The 25,777-nt window shown below is 44.9% G+C and overlaps 1 protein-coding gene across 1 annotated transcript; it reads right to left on the bottom strand.

Moving 5' to 3' along the window:
• Window positions 1-9,479: 9,479 nt before the first annotated feature.
• LOC132418935 (nuclear RNA export factor 2-like) lies at window positions 9,480-21,297 on the bottom strand. Its single transcript, XM_060003017.1, is given in 20 exon segments — window positions 9,480-9,565; window positions 9,568-9,665; window positions 10,203-10,275; window positions 10,915-10,957; window positions 11,053-11,168; window positions 11,277-11,335; window positions 11,442-11,549; window positions 11,693-11,748; window positions 11,832-11,900; window positions 12,283-12,319; window positions 14,119-14,228; window positions 14,416-14,523; window positions 14,643-14,731; window positions 14,879-14,948; window positions 15,087-15,167; window positions 15,278-15,388; window positions 15,504-15,587; window positions 16,198-16,351; window positions 16,585-16,768; window positions 21,222-21,297. Coding segments are annotated over 20 exon segments (1,806 nt in total). The 5' UTR covers window positions 21,292-21,297.
• Between the last annotated feature and the right edge of the window lie 4,480 nt (window positions 21,298-25,777).

The following is a 25,777-nucleotide window of genomic DNA, read 5'->3' as shown; positions in this document are numbered from 1 at the left end:
TGTTTACATGATGAAATGATAACATACTCCATATCAAAGACAGTAAAGATAAAAGAATGTAAATTAAATTCTTTATATACTTACATGTTAGAATGATAGCATTGTATTTCAAAGACTTAGTAAGAAAAATGTTATAATAATTACATGTTTATATGTTTACATATCAACGTGATAAAACATTGCATTCCAAAGACTAATTGAGAGAAAATAAAGTTAATTAATAGGTTGTTCCTACTGTTTATATGTTGAAATGGTAACATAGAAAATGTCAACAATAACAGAAAAGAATGGAAAAAATAATTAGTATTTTCTGTATAGTGTTTCCTTGTTGAAATGAAAACAGATTGCATTTTCATTGTTGATGTGAAAACAGATTGTAGTTTAAAGACTTAGTAAGAAAGAAGAATGTAAAAGTAATGAATGTTGTTTACATTGTTTCCTTGTTGAAATGATAACACACACATTTTAAAGACTCAGTAAAAAATTTTTTACAATTATTTTTTCTTATTGCTTACATGTTGAAAGTGATAAACTGCATTTCAAAAACAGAGAAAATAATGTAAAACTTAATTAATAATTAATAAAAATAGTTAATAACTTGTTGTTACCTCCATTTTGCTACTGCATTTCTGACTTAGAAAGATAAACGTGTTAAATGAATTGTATATGTTGTTGCTTTGTTGAAATGATAACACATGGCATTTCAAAGACATCATAAAATAAGAATGCAACAAGGCCACCAATACCCTGACACCAAAGCCAGACAAAGACACTACAGAAAAAGGAAATGAGAGGGCAATATCTTCGATTAATACAAATGAAAAGGTCCTGGACAAAATATTAGCAAAACAAATCCAACAGTATATCAAAAGGACCATACACCATAAATCACGTAGGATTTATTCCAGGGTCACAAGGATGATTCAACATTTGCCAATCAATCAGTGTGAGACACCACATCAACAAAATGAAAGATAAAAATCACATGATTATCTCAATAGAGGCAGGAAACTCTTTTGACACAATTGAACATCCATTCATGACAACAACTCTCAACAAAGTGTGTATAGAGGGAACATGTCCCAGCATGATAAGGGCATTTACGACAAACCCACAGCCAACATCATAGTGAATGTCGAAAAGCTGAAAGACTTTCCACTAAATTCAGGAACAAGGTAAGGATGCCCACTCTCACCACTTATATTTAACATAGTACTGGAAGTCCTAACCACAGCAATCAGATGAAAAAAGAAATAAAAGTTACCCACACTGGAAGGGACAAGGTAAAACCGTTACTCTTTGCGGATGACATGATACTTTGTATAGAAAGTTCTAAAGTCTCCACTCAAAAACTATTAGAACTAATGAATGAATTAAGCAAACTTTCAGGATCCAAGATTAACATACAGAAATCTGTTGCATTTCTATACACTAATAATGAAATATCACAAAATGAAAGTTTTTCTTTTTCATTTTTATTGGAGTATAATTGCTTTACAATGGTGTGTTACTTTCTGCTTTCTAACAAAGTGAATCCGTTATACATATACATATGTTCCCATATCTCTTCCCTCTTGCGTCTCCCTATCCTCCCTATCCCACCCTCCCTATCCCACCCTTCTAGGTGGTCACCAGGCACCGAGCTGATCTCCCTGTGCTATGTGGTGTCACAGTTTACCCTTCCCCCTCCCCATATCCTCAAGTCTAAACTCAGTTTAAAATCACATTGAAAAGAATAAAACACCTAGGAGTAAACCTAACCAGGGACGTGAAAGCCCTATCTGAAAACTATGAAACACTGATGCAGGAAACTGAAGATGAACAAAGAAATGGAAAGATATCCCATGCTGTTGGATTGGAAGCATTAATATTGTTAAAATGTCCATACTTCCCAAAGTAATCTACAGATTTAATGCAATCACTATCATATACCCATGCCATTTTTTCACAGAACTAGAACCAAGAATCCAAAAATTCATATGGAACCACAAAAGACCCCAAATTGCCAAAGCAATCTTGAGAAAAAAAAGGAATGAAGCTGGAGGTATAACCCTCCCAGACTTCAGACTATGAAACAAAGCTAATTAAAACAGCATGGGCCTGGCGCAAAAACAGACACATCGATCAATGGAATAGAATAGACAGTCCAGAAATAAACCCATGCACGTATGGTCAATTAATCTACAGAAAAGGAGGCAAGAATATACAATGGAGAAAAGGCAGTTTCTTCAATCAGTGGTGTTGGGAAAACTGGTCATCTACATGTAAAACAAAGATAAGAACATTCCCTCACACCATACACAAAAATAAAATGGTTTAAACACCTAAATGAAAGACCTCAAAACATAAAACTCCTAGAAGAGAACATAAGCAGAACACTCTTTGATAAAAATCATACCAATATTCCTTTGGATAAATCTCCTAAAGCAAAAGGAATAAAAACAAAAATAATCTAATGAGAACTAATTAAACTTAAAAGCATTTGCACAGGAAAGGAAACCATCAACAAAAATGAAAAGAAAACCCAAGGATTGGGAAAAAATATTTGCAAATGATGTGACCAACAAGGGGTTAATATCCAAAATATATAAACAGCTCATAGAACTCAATGTCAAAACAACAAACAACCCAATGATAAATGGGCAGAAGACCTGAATAGACATTTTTCCAAAGAAGATGTACACGTGGTTAACAGGCACATGAAAAGATGCTCAGCATCGCTCATATTTAGAGAAATGCAAATCACAACAACAATGACATATCATCTCGCACCTGTCAGAATGGCAATCATCAAAAAGTCTACAAATAACAAATACTGGAGAGGATGTGGAGAAAAGGGAATCTTTGTATGCTGTTGGTGGGAATGTAAATTGGTGCAGCCACTATGGAAAACAATATGGAGCTCCCTTAAAAACTAAAAATAAAACTACCATATGATCCAGCAATTCCACTCCTGGATACATTTACAGAAAAATAACAAAAGCATTGATTTGAAAGGTTCATAGCAACACTATTTACAATAACAAAGATATGGAAGCAACCCAAGTGCCCATCAACAGACAAATTGATAGAAAAATATGGCATATATACACACACAATGGAATATTACTCAGCCATAAAAAGAATGAAATTCTGCTATTTGCTGCAATATGGACGGACCTAGACAATATTATGCTTAGTGAAATGTCAGATATAGAAAGACAAATACTGTACGATACCACTTGTATGTGGAATCTAAAAACTAATACAAGTGAATGCATATGCACAATGGAAACAGACTCGCAGATATAGAAAACAAATTTTTGGTTACCAAAAGGGAGAGGGAAGGTAGGAGGGACAAATCAAATTAGGGGCATGGGATTAAGAGATACAACTACTATGTATAAAATGGGAAAGCAACAATGATATACTGTATAGCACAGGGAATTATAGGCATTATCTGATAATAACTTGTAGTGGAGTATAATCTGAAAAAATGCTGGATCACTCTGCTGTACACCTAAAACTAATATAGTATTGTAAATCAACTATATTCCAATTAAAAGAAGAGAAAGGATACAAAATTATTTAATAATATGTTCATATTGCTAACATATTGAGATAATGCACTGCATTTCAAAGACTTACCAAAAAAAAAAAGAAAACTAATTAACCATGGTGGTTAGCACCATGCTTACATAAAACATCTTTAGTTATGCCAGTCTGCTTTAAGATGATAACAGCTTAACTTTGATCATATGCAAAATCGCTACACTTTTACCTCTTCCCACCTCATTTTATGTTATTGTTGTCCCAGTTTGTATCTTTTATATTGTGAGCACTAATGAATTAGTGCAACTGTATTTATTTTTAATACTTTTGTCTTTCCGTTTTTATACTAAAGTTAAAAGTGTTTTATCCACCACCATTACAATGTTGGAGTGTTCTGAATTTGACTATATGCTTACTTTTACGTATGAGTTATATGCTTTCGTAGGTTTTCATGTTGTTAATTTTTTGTTTTCACTCAAAGAACTCTCTTTAGCATTTTTGTAAGGCAGGTCAAGTGGTGAATAACTCCCTCAGCGTTTGCTTGTCTGGGAATGTCATCATCTATCTTTCATTTCTGAAGGACGGCTTTTCTGAATAGAGTATTCTTGGTTGTCGGTTGTTTTCTTTCAGCACTTTGAATGTGTAATCCCACTCTTTCCTGGACTGCAAGGTTTCTTTTCAGAAATCTGATAGCCTTATGCTGTTCCCTGGTATATGACAAGTGGCATTTCTCTTACAGACTTTACAATTCTCTCCTTGAAAAGGGAACCCTCTTACACTGTTGGTGGGAATGAAAATTGATACAGCCACTATGGAGAAAAGTATGGAGGTTCCTTAAAAAATTAAAAACAGAACTACCATATGACCCAGCAACACCACACCTGGGCATATACCCTGAGAAAACCATAATTCAAAAAGTACATGCACCCCAATGTTCATTGTAGCACTATTTACAAGAGCCAGGACATGGAAGCAACCTAAATGTCCATCAACAGAAGAATGGATAAAGAAGGTGTGGTACACATATACAATAGAACATTACTCAGACATAAAAAGGAATGAAATTGTGCCATTTGCACAGATGTGGATGGACCTAGAGACTGTCATACAGAGTGAAGTAATTCAGAAAGAGAAAAACAAATATCATAATATATACCTTATATGTGGAATCTAGAAAAATGATACAGATGAACTTATTTGCAAAGCAGAAATAGAGACACGGATGTAGAGGACAGTCATATGGATACCAGGGTGGGAAGGGGGGGTGGGTTGAAATGGGAGATTGGGATTGACATATATACACTACTATATATAAAATAGATAACGAATGAGAACCTACTGTATAGCTCAGGGAACTCTACTCAATGCTCTGTGGTGACCCAAATAGGAAAGACATCCACAAGAGAGGGGATATATGTATGTGTGTGTGTGTGTGTATATATATATATATATATATATATATATAGCTGATTCACTTTGCTGTTGAGCAGAAATTAACACAATATTGTAAAGCAACTATACTCCAATAAAAATTAACTTTTAATAGAAATGACAAAAATTCTAGATTGTTGTAAGTATTCAAAATAAATAAGTAAAATATAAAGACAGTTAAGAAAAGAAAAACAATTCTTTCCTTGTCTTTGATATTTTTATTATAATGTGTCTTCATATAACCTCCTATGAGATGAAACTGTTCGAGGACTTTTGAGTTTCGTGAACTTGGGGGTCCATGTTGCTCCCACAAGTTGGGTGGTTTTCAGCCATTATTTCTATAAATAAAATCCCCCCCGCCTCTCTCTCTCTCTCCCTTCCTCCTCCTCCAGGGTCCCCATCATCCATATATGAGTCCACTTAATGGTGTTTTAAAAATCCCATAGATTTTCCCCAATATTTTTCATTCTTTTTTTTTCTCCTCTGATTAGATAACTTCAAATTACTTCTTTTTGAGTTCATACATTTTTTTCTTCTGCTTGATGAAGTCTGTTGTTATAGCTCTCTGTTATATTTCTAAATTCATCCATTGTATTCTTCAGCTCCATAATTTCCTTTTGGCTCCTTTTCATGAGTTCTCTATCCTTGTTGACTTTCTTATTTTGTTCAGGTATTGCTTTTCTGATTTCATTGAGTTGTATTGTAGCTGGCTGGGCATCTTTAAAACAATCATGTTGAATTCCTTGTCAGGCAATTCATGGACCTCCATTTCTATGGGGTCAGTTACTGGGAAATTATCTTGTATCATTTGTGGGGTGTTGGGCTTCCTATATTTTTCCTGCCCCTGAAAATCTCGTGTTGGTGTCTTCACATTTAAGGAAGCAATCTCCTCCATCAGCCTTTACTGACCTTTATCAGGAGAGAAACACCTGCAACACTCAGCCAAGCTAGGGATACTGGGGGTTCCCTGAGGCCTTTTCTGTGGATTCACCAGCTCTGCCCCTCTTGCTCCATCTTGTGAAGGAAGTGTTTGGATGATACACGCCTTTTCTCAATTGCACAAAGCCAGGACACATGCTGACAGCCTCCTGTTTATTTTCCCCATTTCAGTACCCTGAAGTGTTTAAGGTATGTCTGTTCTCACCATCCAGCAGAGTGGTGCCAGTTCTCTTTATGCACATGTGCATGATCTGTTGAGGCATGAGTGCACCTTCTGCAGGGGTGTCCACGGAATGCCGGTTCTGAGGGGGACCGGCATATAGAGTGCTGGATGTGCTCGTGGGCAAACTGAGGCTTCTGTAGGTGATGGGGCCTATGAGGTTTGTAAGGTACAGTCTGTGAGGCAGTTAGTAGAAACTGCAGCCCTTTGTTGAGCTTGGTGCCCTGTTTGCTGTGAGCCTTTGCCCTTTCCCCTTCTCCTTGCTATCCCAAGACTATTCAGCCATGCTCATCACCTCTGGGTTCTGGGTTTGGGCAAGAAAGAAGTGGGATTCCTGGGCAGCGTCTAGCACCACTGGGTATTCAGGTGCTCACCACATTCTCACTATCTCCCATGGGAGGAATTGCAGGCCTAGTGCATCTATCTAAGCATTGATATGTGTAGCCTTGCGGGAAGTTTGATATTGGTAGGGTGAAGCTGTTCTTCCTACTCTCTTCAACGTGTCTGTTCTTGGAATTTTTTTTTAAAGGATCAGGGTGTTGGGGCTTCCTCACTTGATACTGGGGCTCCCACAAAAACACTCTCGCCCATGGCTGATTAGGCAAAATGTTTACTTGGAGACTCCTATTCTGCCAACTTCCTGACGTCACACTCTAGAACTATGATTTGAATGGAAAAATGTTTGAGTGGATAAAAAGAAGCAGCCCAGGAAAAAGTTCATTCTCGACTAGGACTATGAAAATCTATGAACCACAATTTTATTTTCAATGGTTTTCACGTGGATGGGGTTTCCGAATTGTACTGGAGAGTCATATCATGACAAAAGACACAGCTTATGAATAAGCACCCTGTACAGAATCCTTATCTTCTCACTTCTCTCCATCCTTTGCCCAGAAGAAATTTTAATTGTGGATGTAATTTCCTATTTCCATGCTATGGTAATCCTCACAGGATAAGCCTCTTATTCGACCTATTATATTCAACCTAGGGCTGTAGAATTTTACATCATGATGGTTGGTGGGTAGGGATATTCAACTCTACGCCACAGCACAGTAACTGCAACCGTTTCTCTTCTTTCGAGGTGGATGGACCTAGAGTCTGTCATACAGAGTGAAGTAAGTCAGAAAGAGAACAACAAATACTGTATACTCACACATATATATGGAATCTAAAAAAAAAAAGAGGGTCTGAAGAACCTAGGGGCAGGACAGGAATAAAGACGCAAACATAAAGAATGGACTTGAGGACAAAGGGAGAGGGAAGGGTAAGCTGGGACGAAGTGAGAGAGTGGCATGGACATACATACACTACCAAATGTAAAATAGATAGCTAGTGGGAAGCAGCCGCATAGCACAGGGAGATCAGCTCGGTGCTTGGTGACCACCTAGAGGGGTGGGTTAGGGAGGGTGGGAGGGAGACGCAAGAGGGAGGCGATATAGGGATATATATATACATATATATATATATATATACATATATATATATATATATACACACACACACATACTGGATTCACTTTGTTATACAGCAGAAACTAACACAATGTTGTAAAGCAATTATACTCCAATAAAGATGTTAAAAAAAAAGTTGTCCTGCACACTAAGGAAGGGGGACTCTGAGGTAAAGAAGGAAGTGCCTGCCTCTCAGAGGTATGTCATCTCCACGTTTTTACCTGACATATTGTACTTTTATCACTAATGACTTTATACATTTCCTATACACAGCCCGTCGATACACACACACAAACACACACACACACGGAGATATGCTGTCAATTCCATTTGGTTCTACTTTACCTCCCCCATGAAACTGAGCACAATGAATGCTTTTCCAAGTTAATGAATGCATGTGCACATGTATGTGCACTATCATATTCTTCAATAGGGGTTTTGAGGGAGTACCCCTTGGGCCTGTTATATCAGGGGAGAACAAAAGGACCATTTCTCCAGGCCTAGAAGCCCACTGTCTAAAAGGGAGGCTGCTCCACTGTCCTCTAGAGAGGGCGAGGGATGGAACCTCATTCCCAAACTCCCACTTACCTGGATAGGTGATAGAAGCTATATGAGGAGGAGTTTGTCATCTGTGAAATGGGACTCATCTTTAACACAGAGCTGTCCTGACGGATGAATGAGAAAACCTGGGGCTAAGGCAGGCATTATGGAAAGGTGTTTCTCATTGTTTCTCCTAATGAGAATATAAATATCATTATGAAGGAAGCAAATCTCTCTCTGGTATGCCTTGAGTTCAAAGTTTTAAAGACAGAAGGATCTCTAGCTTCTTGGGAGACTCAGAGGCTCCTAAGAGCTGCCCAACATCATGCCTCTGAGCAGACCCTAACCCAGTTCCCCACGCTGGGAAGACAGGCTTGCCTTTGATTCACCTGGTGAGCTCAGTGAGAGATGGCACCAGGGCAGCAAGCCGTAGTGTTTGCCTAACTGCTGCTCCTGGACTGCTACGCATGTTAATACGTTTATAGGAAAATTCTAGACCTGTCTCCCATTCAACAGTGCAGGGGTCCTCAGATCATGCGTCATCCAGCCACGTCACACCACAGTTTCAACCATGTGCTGCCTCCCTGTGAGACAAAAACCTAAAAAGTACTACCATTTCATTGAAATACAATTGTCCCTTCTTTCATTCACTAATAACTAAATATATATTGGGCTTAAAATTTATACTTTTCCATTTGAGGTGTCTCATTAGCTCTGTAGTAGAAATAAGATAAGAAGGAAAATTAATATTTGGGCAAATTTAAGAGTTACAAATGAGCTGAGATGGCTCCTTCACATTAGCTGTTAACTTGCTCAAGTTTCAAGGCACTGAAGATTAAATAATCCCTCCTTGGACCCCTCTTCCCCATTCAGCCACAAGCCTCTCCTTCTCATTGTCTCAGTCTCTCTATTTCCTTCTCTCTCTCTCTCTCTCATGATGAGATCTCATTTTCTGTAGATAAATATAGAAATATATAAACGGGCATAATAAATATGTAAACACCTACATAAGCAAACTCACAGGAAGATATGATGAAGATGAAAACATTCAACGGTTACCTCTGGGAGGTATGTTTTGGGGTAATGATTTTTTCCCCTCCACATGTACTGTGACATATACAGTGGAATGAACCTCATGCACACTCCTGAACACCCAACTGTCTGTTAATACAGAAGCAGCATCCATGAAATTAATAAAAATAATACAAGGCTGCTCAAAATAACTAGGTAGCTTTATATGTACCACAGATGAAATGTTCAGATTAAAAATGACTGAAATAAACAAGGAAAACAAATTACCTTCAAGTTCCCATTAATCACTCCTCTACTCCTCCCAGCTCCCTCCTATCCCCATGCAACCCCAGCACTCACTTCTGAGACCACTAGAGGTTCATCTCAGATGGGGTGGAGGATGCCTGCATGATGTCCTGCTGCTGCTGGAAGAGGGGTGCATGGAGCTGGAGGTGGGTGTAGACAGTGGGATGGAGAACACACTCTGGGTCTCACTGGGGTCGGCATCCCTCACAAACAGCTCGTCATTCACGATGCACAGACTGAAGGAAAAATGGGCCCTCAGACAACTGATGGATGGACACCCACACCCCCAATACTGACTCTGCTCCCACTGGCACTCAGCAACCAGATTCCTTCCGCATCCCTCCTGTGTCTGTCTCCCAGGTTCCTTGACTGGTACCTCTGTCCCTCCCCACAGAGCCCACCTTTGGAGAGACTGTCTACCACCTTCACTTGATTTATAGGTTCATCCCCAACTCACGAGCAATTTCACATTTACCCTTTACCACAGCCCAAGGGCTGGATGCTCTGATGCCCAATCTCGGAAGAATACACTGAGTCACACAGAGGTCATGTGACTTGACCAAGATCACACAGCGAGTGAGTGTTGTTTCAAGGAGAGAGCCCCTAGGCCGATTCCAGAGCCCACGCTCTTCCTAACCACTAGGCTACACTGCTCCTGGGATCTCCCTGCTGGCTTTCCACAATGCCGAGTAAACCTAAGGTCTTTGCCACCACATTTCCACGCCCCTGAGCCCAGGTGGGGATGGGCATTCCCACCCACAACGGGCTCTCACCTGGCGTAGCGGGCAGGGGTAGCGATGAAGGTCCGGGCAAAGGAACGCACACAGCGCTGAGAACTTCCTTCCACTTCAACAGCAAACAAACAACAGTACCCCTTACAGCTGCACGTGCTGTACACGCTCACACGGCGGTCCCCAGTCAGGGTGTGACTGGACACTCATGCTGAGAGGGCAGTTGTTCACGGGGGCCAGGGTGTCGGGAATGGGGAGGGCAAGTATAGGAGCAGTCTGCACCCAGTGACAGGGCCCCTGACGACCACTACACAAGTTCACGGGATGCATTTTTCACAGCCGCCCAAGAGATGGATACTACTATCCCATTTTGCAAATGAGGAAACTGACACCTTAAGTAACGCCCCAAGTTCTCAGAGTAAGTATCTGGGTTGAGAGCCACCAAACGCCACAGCCTGTGTCCCCAACGCCCAGGGTGTGCAGGGCAGACAGGCATGGACACAGCTCAGACCTGGATTGTCTGTGGGAAGCCTGAAGGCAGGAGAACACAGTGGGGAAGGGGAGGGGAGAGGAGGGGAGGGGAGGGGTGGAATGCAGGGAAGGGAAGGGAAGGGACGGGAGGGGGAGGGGAAGGGAAGAGAAGAGAAGGGGAAGGGAAGGGAAGGGGTCAGGGAAGCTAGGTGGTTCTGGGAGTGAGCCTGGCCAGGGGGAGGCAGCAGTGGGGCATCTGCGCTGGGAGTCTACACACACTCACCTGCCTTGAACACCCCACTAATGGAGAAGCAGAGCATCGTTTCCTGAAAGGGAAGAGCCCAGGCGCCTAGTCACCACCTCCACCTGCCACCCACCTGCAGCTTCCTGGGCCTGCCCGAGGGGGGAAGCAGGCGCTCACCGTCTGGAACCACGTGTCCACCACGAAGGAGCTGAAGTCATGCTGAGTCTTGGGCAACACACAGAGAGTGTGCACAATGACACGTTTTGTGGGCTTCAGCAGCTGGACCCGCAGGTCTGTGAGGGGAGGGGAAGCGAGCGAAGGTCATGGGCTGCCACGCCCTGGGCCCTATGATTGACCCCTTCACTGCCCTTTCCCACCCAGTCTTCCCATCACACACTCACAGGGGTCCTTGAGCTTCTTCATATTCCTGCTGTCCTTGAAATACTCGCACAAGCTGCTTCTAGGAGACAAAGAGCAACAGTGGGTGGTGGGTGTTTGCAGGAGCTGGCCTGTGTCTGCTGGGGGGCCACACGGCCCGGGAGCAGAGGCTGTACTGTCATACTCACGGGGCTGGGTCCTCGGGGTGGAAGGGAATCGTCAGGGAGAAGCAGGCCTCCTCGTGATAAGCACCCGCGAGAACCTGTCTGTCTCCATAGTCATGGATCAAGTAGTACCTAAGGAGGAGCAATGAAGACAGTCTATCTCTGTGGTCTGGACCTCAAATGAGACTTGAAAACTCCCCTGAGCAGACCTGTGCTCAGGTGGCCTCACCTGTCCTAGCCCTCCCCCCGTTGCTCAGCTTCCCTGAGGTACTTACTGCTGCAGGAATTGCAGGACTAGGCTCTTCAGCTCATCAGATCCAAAGTAGCTTCCCTGGAATCAAATGGCACTTGAGACTATGCAGTAGATAAAGCCTCCCTGCAACACCCCAAATGTTGTTTGATCCTCTTCCTCACCTTGCAGGGCTTTACTATGTAGGGAGTGTCAACGTCAACGGTCACTGGTGACGGTAACTCCTGGCCATCCTGGAGAAGGGAAGAGAAAGTCAGGAGTGGAGACCAGGGGAGTGGTCCTGGATGATCCGGGAAAAGGATGGGCCCAGGAGGGTGAGGGTCAGAGGTCAGGTGTGAAAGGGCCCTGGAAATTCCATGGGAAAGCTTACAGTGGATGTCTTCATCATGAGGTCCTGGAAGTCTCTAGTGTTATATTCAACTTGTGTGTGTGCGTGTGTGTATTTATGGGTATTTTTCCAGCAAGTATATCCATGTCATTTTCAGGAGTCCATGTCCCCCAAAATGGTTAAGGTTCTGATGCTAATATGTGATCTAGGCAAGACCCAAAGGGCTTGAGGGCAGGTGCAGAGGCCACCGACATTCGTAAGAGACAATGATTTACGTAGGCACTTACCAGGCGTAACAACTTCGGGAAACATTCTCTGATGGCCCTGTCCAAAACCAAAAATAGAGAAGAGGTGGTTGATAGTTCAAGGTTGCAATGCTTCCTTTGAGTTAAAACAGTAATACCATAAACAGAGATCAGTGTGTTCTGGCCAATCCAGCAGCACCCTTTGCCCACCTCTGCTCCTGATTTTAAGGGTTTTCGGTCCACTTGCCTGTTGAGCACTGAGCATCTGTCATCTTACTGTCTGAAAGGCACTGTCTCCTCATCTCTCTCAGTACCTTCACTTTAATATTCCTTCCCTGCCTCCCTTCCTCTCCTTCGCCTGGGTAGCTCCCACCCAGACTACTCGGACTCCCTTCTCCAGTGCCACAGGGACCAGCATTTCAAACCCGTGCTGCAGGGCTTCCTTCTCCTCCCTCCCTTCCTCCAGGGCCCCACTGAAGGCTGTGGGGAGAAGAGCGGATGGAGTGGGAGCCCGGGGCTCTGCTACCTCACTGGGGGTCCAGCACTCTGGCAAGACCCCGACACCCCCCAGGGATGGCCCAGGATGCTGGGCCAGCGAGGTGAGTGAGGTGGGGCTCAGGGAGGGAGATGGAGGGGATGAAGACAGAAAGGGAGTGAAGGTAGGAAGGGAGAGATGAGAGAGACATAGGGGCACAGAGACAGGGGGGAGAGAGACAACAAAGGGAAGGGAAAGAAGCTCTCCCGTGGTCGGGGTCAGGGAAGAAGAGAGAAGAAAGGGGAAACGGCACACTTGTTGCGGCTCTTCACCTGCCCCAGAATCGCCCAGACACACCAGGTAGGAATGGAAAATATGCACGTGTTGGGCTGGGGGCCCACTGGATGCTGGCTGAAACCTTGTCACCTGTGTGAGTTCAGCCAGACTTGGGCATGGGAAACCGAGCAGCCATGGGGGCAGATCTTCCCCAGAAAGAGGAAAGGGTCAGGTCCCAGCTCAGTATGGGGCTGAGGATCCGTGGCCCCCTCTGATGATCACCGTCTTCTCTCCCGATGACCCCTGCACCTCTCTGAGTTGGTTCTTTATCTGAGGAATCATACCTGTCTCAGGCTGCCCAGGGCTCCTGTGAAGGGCCAGGCGAGATGATGTGACGTGTGCAGGGAGGGATGGGAAGTGCCCCTCAGAGGCCTGTCCTTCTGTCTCCTCTACCACCTCTGCCCTCTGCCTTCCACTCCTGCCTCAGGAAGCCCTCTGATCACTGGCGGGGGCCCACGTCTGGCCCCTTGACTCAGGGAGCCCTGCTTTTTCCCAAGGAGGGTCCAGCTCCTGGCACTGGGCCAGCAGAATGGATGTCATGACAGCAGCCACCCATGGCCTCAGCCCTCAGCATGACGCAGGAAAGCCCCCATGTCAACATGGGAGAGGAGGGGGGATCCCTTTGGAGGAAGGGGAAGAGGGCCCCTCTCAGAACGGGGGAGGCAAACCCCATCTCAGCACGAAGAAGGAAGGCTTCTCTCAGCAAGAGGCCCTGGACTGGAGGACCCTTCTCAGTCCAGGGCGCCAGCATCTGGATCAAGGCTGGTCGTTCCTGGTCCTGGTGAGGAGGAGAAGCCCTGCTTCCTGAGGCACACTCATGGGAGGCCTTGCTGGAATATAGCTGGGCGCAGAGAGCTGGAAACAGACCCCAGAGCGCCTGCAGAGGTGAGCAGGTCAGGGGAAGGAAACTCCTCACCGGTGATAGGCACAGAGAGAGCAGAAGGTGGGGCCTGTGATCCTCCCAGAAGACCAGGGCTGCCACCTTTGGCAAAGGGGCACTGTCACAGATAGTCTAGGCTCCCATGGGTGAAGGTCACCAAGAAGGGTGACAGGGTGTTCACACTGACCTTACATAGGTGGACTGGTCTGGGAAGGTGTCACACAATGGGCTCCCTTGCAGCCACACCTCGTCAAGCTCCAGCCCTTGCATCTTGTTCAACTCCCACACAGACGACAGCTGAGAAATATGGGGCAGAAGTGGGAAAAGGAATCCCAGGGAAAGAGGGACATCCGGATCCCGGCACCCCCAGAACCCTCCCTCCCACACAGGTACCTTCACCTGCCTCCTGTCATCACTCTGATGGCCACTAACATGCCCCACCCCCCACTCTCAACCCAACTTTGACCTGGCTCCCTCTTCTCACCTCATTTTTGGAGAGGTTCAGGATCTTGACCGTGGGGGCCATCTGTATAATGTCAGACAGGCCATCCAGCCGGTACAGTTTGTTGTTGCTCAAGTTCAAGGACAACAGCTTTGGGGCAAGAAGAGGTAGAGTGAAGGTTACTATCTAGGACCTTGGAGACAAATCTGCCCTCCACCCCATCTCTTCCACCCCCTACCCTAATACCAGCACTGGGCCTACAGCCTTACCTCAGGGAAATACTTTTCGATGACCTGCAGGGTGGCAGCCATGCAGCTTCTTCGATTCAGAAATATATCAATATCATAGCCCACCAAGTCTTCAGGAAGGAGAGGGGAGGGAATAGGATGGCTGAGTGGGGTGTGGGGCCAGCACCAGCCCCTCCCCACGTTACCATCCCTAAGTTCTCCCTCCAGGAAGACCCCTCTGCCCTCACCCGCCCTAGAATTACTGCTGTCAGCCGTACCTGGGTCAAGGCGGAGCCTCTGGAGGTCAAGAGCTTGCTGGGAGACATCAAATCGTTTGCTCAAGGTCAGCTGCGGAGAGAGAGATGGAGAGAGCCGCTCTGAGGCTGTGGTGGTGGCAGGGAAATCGGGGGCGAGCGGGACGGGGGACTGGAAGAAGGAGAGGTGGGTCTGAGCACTGGCACACTACTCGCCGTGAGTCTCCATTACCTTTAGCTGCTCCATTTCTTCTGGCTTCAACTTATCCCGCACAGAGTAGGGAACAGCGGAGGGGCTGACAAAGACAGGTATCTGCAGGAAGAAGAGGTGGGGTAAGCACCAGGAACTCTAGTTCCAAAGAAGACAACCAGCCCCTGGCCTGTACTCCTTCCTCAGGATGAGGTACACGTAACGCCCTCGACACACACCTTTCGGCTCTCCTCGTCACGAATCTTGTAGCTGACATCCATCAATGCAGAGGCAGTGCTAGCTTCCTGGACAAAGAACCGAGCCCCATTTTTCACAAAGTGGAACTACAGGGATTGAATGCAACAGCAATAGTTTCAGAAGTCGGCAGACCCTGCTGAATCAAGTCTCTCTCTCCCTCTTCCCTGTGCCCACGCGTCTGGCTTCGGCATCCTCTCTTACGTCCACTGGAGTGAAGGGGACACTGCAATGGCTCTGGATTGACTTCATTAGCCATGTCTTGTCATACTTTACCCCACAAGGAATCTAAGGATGAAAAGAAGGCATGGGAGAGAGGACAGACAACAGGGAATTTAGGCTGGAGGACGAACCTTTTCCTGTTCTTTCCCGGCCTTCTACTGAGCTTGAAAGGGCTTGTAAAGAAGGGACCACTGGCATGATTTCTTACGGGTGTGAGTAATATGGATTTCCTAAGTACTCTTTCTCTCCAGTCAAACTCTCTTCCACATAATCAAGGTGTCAGAGATGATCTTCCTTTTATAAATTTCCAGGAGATCCTACCCAGCGCACACACTGCTTGCCCCTCAGACAAGGTCTCCAGAGGCTCGACCCTCTGTCTCCCACACTCAGCTTGCCAAGCTGAGACCTCCAATGTGGAGTCGCTCCATATCCTTGGCAGTAGTTTCCATCTTTGCTTTGAGACAGGCTCCTCCGTTCTCCTCACGGTCAGCCTGCTCCCTGTACATTGCTTCTCTGAACCTGCCCTTAGATGAACAAGACTGTTAACTCCTGGTAATAAAAAGGACAGATTACAAACTGTCCCCAGTGAAAGAAACCAGCATCTCTACATGAGACCAACACAGCTCCCCCTGCCTTTTCTCTCCTGCACATTCCGTACATTTTACAGGATACTCACTGTGACCCTGAACCAGCTCCCTGGGGTTCCATCTTGTGTGTTCTCCCCCATTTCCCTCTCCAGAGCTTTTCTGTTTCTCCACACAGTAGTATGCATGTGGCCTTCACTGTGCCATCTCACTCCTCTCTTGTTGCCTCGGATGGTACAAGGAGAGCTGCAGGGGGGACGTGGAGAGAAGGACGGTGAGTGGCCATAAGTGCTAAGAAAGTCTTCTGTACACCCTCGTCTCTTTGACACCAGCTCTACAATTAGGATTGCTCAACCATTATTTCACTTCTAGCATGCTTCAGTTTTGCAGTGAGAGAAGAAAAACAAGTCCACGGAGAGTGAGAGAGGTGCATAGTCCCAGGGGCTGCTGTGTACAAACTCTGCTGCCTGGCCACTTACTGGCTTACTTCGGGGTCCTCCTGGACATCCCTCTTCACCACGTTTCCATCATCCTCCTGGAGGTGTGAAGGCTGAGGCTCACACCCATCACGTTCATAACGAGGGCTCCTCTCGCCAGAATTACCTGGGAAAGAACTCCAACCTTTCTTTCTTCCTTGAGGTGGTCTACCACCATCACTGTACTCTGAAAAGAGGAACAAAATTACAAGTTTGCAGACACATCTGTGGTCCACTTACCACGTACCATGTCTTAGGCTAACAGCATGGTAGGGCAGGCCAAGTGCCAACGTGGCCTAAGGGACCAGTCCCACAAGCCTCAGAAAGGACACTCTTCTGCCTGTCCAGAGAGGACAGCCTTATCCGACAGATGGCACTATCAGGGGAAGAATCGAGGAGGAGCAGGATGAGGAAGAGGACGACAAGGAGGACAAAGAGGGAGGAGGGAGGAGAGGACAACTGCGCTGAAACTTTTAAAACAGTGGAGCAGGACTGATAAAGAACCGAGGTGTATGCGTCCATGGGCTAGACTGGACACCAGTCATATATACCAGGAAGGCACCCGAATCTTGCTTTCTCTCAGGACTTTCCAGCAACCACACCAATACCTCTCTCGTGCTTCCCAAATCCAATGAGCCACCAAACCGATTCCACTAACAACCAGCAAGCTAGCTGGACTTCCTTTGCCAGTGCACTTGGAGCTTTAATGTCAGGTGGCACTGATGTAACGGCCTCCTGAACTGTCTCCCTCCCTCCAGCCTTGCCCTGAACAATACTCTGTTGGAAAGAGCCAGAGTGACCTCTCTATTGGGCCAGTCTGAAATGCCTTTCAGCTCAGCAGGCAACTCTTCCTAACTTCAGCCCTTCTATAACAAGGGTGTGAACGATAACCTGGAATGATGTGTCAGCCACCATTTCCCAGTGTTTAGGGATTCTTCTTTTGGCTTTCTATTACTGGTGGCTAATTTGATTCCATCATGGCCAGGGAACACACTCTGGGAGATTTCAAGTGTTGTTTTTTTTTTTTTAATAATTTTATTTCTTTATTTATGGCTTCGTTGGGTCTTCGTTGCTGCACACGGGCTTTCTCTACTTGCAGCGAGCGGTGTTACTCTTCGTTTGGCGCACGGGCTTCCCGTTGTGGCGGCTTCTCTTGTTGCAGAGCTTGGGCTCTAGGTGCGCGGACTTCAGTAGTTGTGGCACGTGGGCTCAGTAGTTGTGGCACACGGGCTCTAGAGCGCAGAATCAATAGTTGCGGCGCACGGGCTTAGCTGCTCCGCAGCATGTGGGATCTTCCTGACCAGGGCTCGAACCTGTGTTCCCTTCACTGGCAGGCGGATTCTTAACCACTGCGCCACCAGGGAAGTCCCTCAATTCCTTCTGAATTTATTGAGGTTTGTCTGATGTTCGAGAAGATGGTCTAACTTGGTGAATGTTACAGAGACCCTCGGGGGAAAAAACTGTACTCTACTGTTGTTGGGCAGACTGTTCTCTTTATGTCATGCAGATCTCATTAGTTTACTGTGTTATTCAGGACTCCTATATCCTTGCTGATTTTCTCTCTAGTAATTCTGTCACTTGCTAAGGGGGAGGTGGGTGTGGAAGGCCCCCACTATAAATACAGATCTGGCTCTTTCTCCTTTCAGCTCCACCAGTTTTTCCTTCATGTACTTTGAGGCTCTGTTGTTTGGTGCGTACACATTTAGGAACTTTATGTCTCCCTGGTGTCCTGATCCTTTCATCATTCTGTAAGGCCTCTCTTTGGCTCTTGCTCATTTTCTTTACTCTGACATCTACTGTACTGGATACTGAAGCTACAGCCACGCTTAGAAAGTGTCCTGGGTATACCTCACCTTGTATTCACTCCTAGCAGTTGTGTTGCTGTTCACCCCTCCACCCACAAGTTCTCCCCTCCAACATATCTAATTCACCATGGGAAAAGATTTGGAAGTTTTTCCGCACCTGCAAAATAAGATCGTGTCAATTCTCTCTCCCATGGGTGGATTCACTAAGGGTATTTTATTTTTAACACATTCCACTGAAACAGTGAACCAGCAGATAATCATACTAGTGGCTTGTGGGGAGGGAGGATTATGGTAATTACACTGTTACAAACCAGCTTCCGTTGGGTTGTAATACTTAAAGTCCTCTAGGTTTGTGTGCTGTGCCTTTTGTACATTAACTATTCCATGTTGTCTCAGGGCACGCTTATGAGTAAAGATCCGCCCACTGCTGATCACTCCACGATGGACTGATTACGACCAGGCCTCAGATGAACTCCTCTGGGGAGCCCTTGCTTTCCCTGTGTGGCCCGCTGTCAGGGCAATCCTGCTACTCACAACCTTGGGACTTTCCCTGTGTGGCACTGGAAGTGAAAGGAAACACAGATAGGGCATTTGACCCACAAATGCCACTTGCTCAGTCCCCAAACCTCGGAGGGGGCCTGGCGTGCTCTCTTTCTCCCACACTCCACATCCAACTGGTCAGGAGATTCTCTCGGCCCCTCTCTCAAAGTATGTCCAGAAGCCGGCCACTTCTCACCACCTTCATTACCACCACCCTGGCCAAGATACCAACAGCTACCTCCTGGACTGTACTGCTGTCCAGCTGGCCCCTCTGCTTTCATCTTGGCTCCCTTACCTGTCTCTTTTCAACCCAGCAGCAGAGAGCAAATCAAATCATTTCACTCCTCTGCTCAACACCACATAACGATGGTTTGAAGCCCACCAACATGTTCAAAAGCCAGGAGTTCATAATGACACTCATCAACAATAACAACAACAAAGAGGAACCTTATTGGTGACCTTTGGAGAATGCCGGGCAACCAACTCACTTTCAGGAAAATCCAGCAATGAAAGGGAAAAATTCACATTTTAAAGGGAGCAGTAAGGGCATGTGGTCTATGTACGGTGTATAGAAAGAGTCAGAGTCATTTGCAAGAACCCACTTTCCTTCCGAATTAACGTTGCTGAGGGGAAAGCGTAAAAGGGAGCTATATAACAGCTACCGCAGTCCCCCGGCTGACCAACTACGTTGGGTGCCTGAACAAGGCTAGAGACCTCCCTCATGAAGGTGATTCAGACACAAGCAATCTCAGACATCGACTTGTCAAGTATTTGATAGAATAATCCAGTGAAGCTCTGTCACTTACTGCGTACGTGATTTTAGGCGAGTATTTTACCTCTCTGAGCCTCAATTCCATCATGCGGTAGTGCTGTTTGCCATGTGTTTCCATTTGTCCCTGTTCCGGCGACCTGGAAGAGCTGTACTTCTTGAACTCCTTTGTTTGGACAGGGCTGTGTATGTGACTGGTTCTGGCTAATGGGTTGTGAGTGACATGTGCTATTTCTGGGCCAGAACATATGCTTGTTGGATTGAGACCTTGCAGGGTCCTCTTCCCCTCAGGCACAGAGACTGACAACTTTCTAGATGATGGCTGCTCTGTCAGTTTGGGTCTCCAAGTCATTCCAGTAAGAATGGCTCAGACCCCCAAAGTCCACCATCCTGTGAGGGGCATGCACCTGCCATGGACATGTAGTCAAAGTGAGGAATAAGCCCCTGAGATATGGGGACTGTCTATTACCACAGCATAATCTAGCCTATCTTGATTCTTGTATCTTATCTGTAAATTAAAATAACATCCTCTCAGGATTTTTCTGAGGATTACATGAGAAAACTGGTATGACAAGGTTGCCACAGTGCTTGACATAAAGCAGGAACTGAAAAAATGGCAGCTATAATGATTAAATAATAATAACAAACTAGTTTTGAAAAGTGTGGAAAATTGGTATAAAATGAGAGCTATTTCATCCACTCATCCTTACGGGTAAGTTGTATCATCTTTTCAAGAGTGGGGCATTTTATTTTATTTTTAAGACTTCCTAATGACTAGCACTCATGCACTTATTTCTTGCCGTCATGATATCAGAAACATAAACTGAGGTTATATGTAAAGAATGAAAAAGTGGAAAGATTAAGCAAAAGAGAGAATGACTAATGACATAAGATAAAATGAGTTAGCAATAAGTAGTTTCTTAATGAGAAGAACAGATTTTAATTATTAGTAAGCATACATTCTTCTTAGTAAACAAAGGTACAAGGTATTAATGCGGCAGAAGAGATTTACTTTGAACAGGCTTTCCCAAAATGTTTTCTGAGGAACACTAGTACTTCCAGTGGTCTGTGGAAAAATGTTCCTTTCCCACATAGCTTGAGGAAACTACCTGCTACAGACTGAATGTTTATGTACCAACCTAGTCTCCAAGGTGACAGTATTTGCAGGTAAAGTCTTTGGTAGGTGATTAGGTCATGAGGGAGGTGCCGTCATGAATGGGATTAGTGCCTTTACAAAAGAGGACCCAGAGAGCTCCCTTGCCCTTTCTGCCATGTGAGGATACAGCGTGAAGACAGCCCTTTATGAACCAGGAAGCAGGCTCTCACCAGACTCTGAACCTACTGGTGCCTTGATTTTGGACTTCACAGACTCCAGAACCGTGAAAAATAAATTCTTGTAATTTGTAAGCCACCTGGTCCATGGTGTTCTACTATAGCAACGTGGACAAGCTAAGACACTACCCTATTCTTTGAGATTCAAGTGGGATATTATCTTAAAAATATAACAATATAGAAATCCTTTTTACCTTCATTTTTGTATGTCCCATATTTCTTCAATGGATAAAAACATTTTTGTTGTTGCTGTCTCTCAGACATAGTGTCTTGTAGAGCAAACCTGAAAGTGCTGAAATGAGAGGAAAGAAATGGCTATTATATAATACAAAATATATATATCACCCCCTTAACCATCTCTCAAACAATATTTAAATCCCTCACAAATGTAAACACCATCTTTTACTTGCTGCATTTTACTCATTAAGTACCATCTATGTGATTTTTATGAAATGTATCATCTATAATTTTACTTAATATGGTTTTCTTAAATAAATTCACTGTTTTTTCCCACATGAAGGAAAGGGGAGAGCTTCTAAGGAATGTAACAAGGAATGGTTAGAAAATCAGGAGGAACATCAGAAGCCAATAGTGTCTGTCTGGACTAATTTAAGCCGTTTAGAGAGTCCAAGCAGAAAAAGATTATGGCATCCCACCTCCCACAGACTTTGAAAAGCTACTGATCGGCAAAGCAAAGACAGAAAACAAATTCTGAACCTTAACGTTTTGGCTACTTTTACACTTTTACTGAAAAAATATCAAATTAAAGAAATCTCTCTCCTTGACTCTCTCTACATAACAAATTAAGAGACAGAAGTTAAGATCATATTTTAAATCATCGATACGAACTGGCATCTAGTTCTCTGGTGTTCCTAATAACAAACGTGGTCGGAGGAGCGCAGAGGACGCCATCACATGGCAGGCAGTGAATACGAATATGGAAGAGAGATAAGCAAGAGTAGGGCTTTAATGTGGGGGTTGGGAAGGAAGGGGGAAGGGAGGGGTCCACCCAGTTTCCCGAGCCTAGCTGCCGAGAGCAGCCCATGAACGCCTGCCGCCCGCTGTCCCCCCAATTCTGAGTAAACCTCTAGTACCGGCGGGTGCCCCTCCTCCCCGACTACCGCCTACCGTCTACCGCCTACCGTGGCAGAATATGAAAGCTGGTGGAAAGGTTGGCATCGAAGCCAGAGCCTCATCAAAGTTCCCCCTCAGCCAGGACAAGTACCTTAATTCTAAAGGTCTTCTTCACCTCTCGGTCTGACTCCTCAGAAGGCTAAGCCGAGCTACCCACCGTTCGGCAGGCTCTCCACACGCTGAAAGGGCACCCCGCTCGGTCGCGACCTTATGGCGTCACGTGACTGCGCGACCTACGTAACGTAATGTAATGCAACGCGCCGCTGTGGGGCCCTACCTGACTTCCAGGGGCTTGGCTGGCGGAGGCCACAGAGTAGAAGGACGCAGGTGACCTCAGGGTTCAGGAGCCCTCTATCGTGAACTGTGACCGAGAGAAGTGAGCCTCAGGAGACCACAGCATGTCCCATGACCGTAGAATATACACAACCAACAGCCGAAGGGTAGGTGCGGTGTTCACATGACGGCAGGCGCTTTGCCTGCCATGTGATGGTAGCGGCCACATCCGTGTTGACTCAGGGATCTGAAGATTCTGGTAGCCAGCAATCTTCACGAGACAGAGATGGCTGAGCCTGATGTGTGACCAAGGGGGAAATGTGACATACCATAGCATCCATACGACTCTCAGAAGCAGGTCACCTGTGTGACTTGGAGGGCTGAGGCTTCCACATGCCACTAGCTAGTGAGGGCCACATGACAGGATGAATCCACATGATGGGCAGGGTTTAGGAGTCTGCCATGCTCTAGCGACTTGAAAAGCTGGATCTACCACATGATCATAGTGGCAATAGGTCCAGAGAGACTACACGAGCTCAGGGTTTAAGGGCTCATGGTGCTGACATGGCCAGTAGGTCTGGGCCTGCCACATATCTGTCAGGGCCTGCCACTTGATGGCCGCATCCGCGTGACCATAGCCTTAGGAGCCCACGGTGCTCAAAAGCTGCGTCAGCCTCCTGAGTGTAGGATAGTGACAGCAGGGTTCTCCCGGCTGCATGTTTCAGGAGGCCGTTCTCTTCACGAGACCTGGAGACCTGAGATTGCCCACATTCCTGGGCTTCCCGTTGATGGTGGTGCCTCCCGATGATCTTCCTCAGAACACAGGCTGGCTTCACCTGCCCCAGCCCCCTTTTAATGTGCTAGTGTGCTTCTTTCGTGTGCTAATTCTGTTTCCCTATAACACGTGAAATTTAACACATAAATTAACACATAGCAATGGACTAGGTCCTCCCTAAATCCATAACCATTGCCATATTTTAGGGACCGCTTCAAAAACCTAAGCGGTGGGTACAGGTAAGCTTTGTTGCCGTAATTTCATGCAAGTCTAAGAGAAATTAAAGCAAACTCAATAAGTGAATTTTAGCTGTTAATTTGAAAAACAAATGTATATAATGATTACTATGTGTCAGGCACTTTAAAACGTCAACTCCTTTAATACTGGCAATTCTATAAACGAGGTACTATGATTATTATTCCAGTTTTCACCGATGAGAAAGTGGAAGCACAGATGTGTTAAGTCACTTGCCTAAGAGGTAACTGAACCTATAGGTGCCAAACCAGGGTTTACTCCCAGGCACCCTGGCTCCAGACTTTGTGTTTTGATCACCCACAAGAGTCTCCAAAGAAAATTAAGAATAATTCAGCCTTCCTTATTCAGACTAACTGGAAAGCCATCCGCAGTTACTGAAAAGTTGAGATCATAGAGGACCTCTTTAAAGTGCCATTTAAATAATTTCCAGTACTACCAGTAATTAGAACGAATCCAAGCTGAAGCCAGGTAAGGCCCTCGGATTCATTTTAAGGTATAAATATAAACTTATCCTTAATAAGTGAAGTATTTCTGTATATAAAAGTTGGTATAAAATGCTAGACGTTAGTTGAAAACGTTTCCTTCTTTTATTTTTAAACACTCTAAAGAGAAATATTGCAGACTTTATGGCTCTTTTTCTCTAAAGAGAAAAAGTGCAGACTTTATGGCTCTTTACGGAATTCCAAAAGTTAAAAGTGAGCAGAATCTGAATTAGATATTACTGCATTTATATTTTGTTTGCATCTTGCTAGAAAGGACAGAGAAAGGGAAAGGAGAATATACAATATAGTTTTGGTGTTTTTTTTCTTATTGCAGCTTTACAAACACCTCTTTTGCTGATTGGTGCGGAGAACGGAAGATCTGTCTGTATATCCAAAAGAGATTTGATGTGATCTTGCCTGTTTGCTGGCTTAGGCAAACTTAATGCTATACAAGCAGTGGGATTATTTTGCCGGCACCCTGCAACGTGGCATGGCTACATAAATAACCTGAAGAAAATACAACAGACCAAATTTTGTACCATGGTTAAATTTGAACATACTAGTAAGGATAACAGACTGTGTTTGTAGTTCTAAGCCTGTTGAAAGAAGCAGTGATTTTTTGGAGTGACTCTGTTGTGACATTGCTGTTACTTAGATAATTTTGGAAAATTATTTATGGGACACATGTAAATGCAGGGTATGAAAACGGAGCCACGTGTTTACGATAGAGCCTATTATGAAACCTCAAGATGCATTTAGGAAGCATCTGTATACAATCACTGGATGGAATCCGACATCAAGACCTGATGTCTGTCCCAACTGTAGCTTCTGTAATGGACAAATCCACTAATGGTGATTGAGGTCAACTTCTTTCACCAAAAGGCAAACCCTGGAGTTCTAATTATAACTTTACTTGGGAAGGGTCAGATATTCTCCTGTCAGAACTAAAGGTCGTATCATTTATTCTTTCCCTGTGATGATTACCAGGAGTTATTTTAGGATTTAAAAATATATTTAGTTACACCAGTGGGTGCCCGTCAGCTCTTTGTAACATACATTGGGGAAGGGACGCTAAGGCTATGGGTAAACACCTGTATGAACACAGCTTATATGAGCTAGGCAGTTTAGGCACTGCATGTATCAGGTGCTCCGTCTGTTTAGGTGAGGCAGGCTGATAAGCTATTCTTCTTGAATGTTGTTTGACAAGGTTTACTGGGAACAACTTTTACTTCTTTTATATTTCTGTTTTGGGGTGGACGTTTAGGAGGTCAGTGCTAGTGGCTTTGTTTAACACAGAGAAATGGGAAAGGAGAATAACAGACATTTGTGATGCTGCTAAATTAAACACAAATACTCAAATGCTTTTGGTTCAAACACAAATATGTACAACTCAAGTAGAGATCCTATGTGAATTTACTTTCAGAAAGTAAAATTGACTTAATCTGGTAACATTACCCAAGAGAACTTATGAGATATTGCTGTGCCTTTATAGAAATGGTAATCGAAACATGTTTTTCTTTGTTCCTTTAAGAAGCTCATTAATTAACTAGAAGTGACTTTACTGTCAGTGTCAAGCAATGGGAAAGAAGAGAAACAATTGTAGGTAGTGCTCCCTGTCAGAGTACTCAGTGTGCTCCCTTCCCCCAGCACAGTGTAAATTTTAACAGCTCTAGGTGATGAGCCCATTCCTGGGGACTACCACAGCCTGGAAACAGAAAATTACATCCACCGTGAAAACTTCTTTTGAGGACAAAGAATGAAAAGGGGCGAGAAGACAGGGATTCCTTACAGGGTTTTTGCTCATAAACTATGTCATTTGTGATGGTATGAT

The sequence above is a fragment of the Delphinus delphis genome, chromosome X (assembly GCF_949987515.2).
Source record: "Delphinus delphis chromosome X, mDelDel1.2, whole genome shotgun sequence".
In the NCBI taxonomy this organism is placed as follows: domain Eukaryota; kingdom Metazoa; phylum Chordata; class Mammalia; order Artiodactyla; family Delphinidae; genus Delphinus; species Delphinus delphis.
This window is presented reverse-complemented; position numbering and strand designations above follow the sequence as displayed.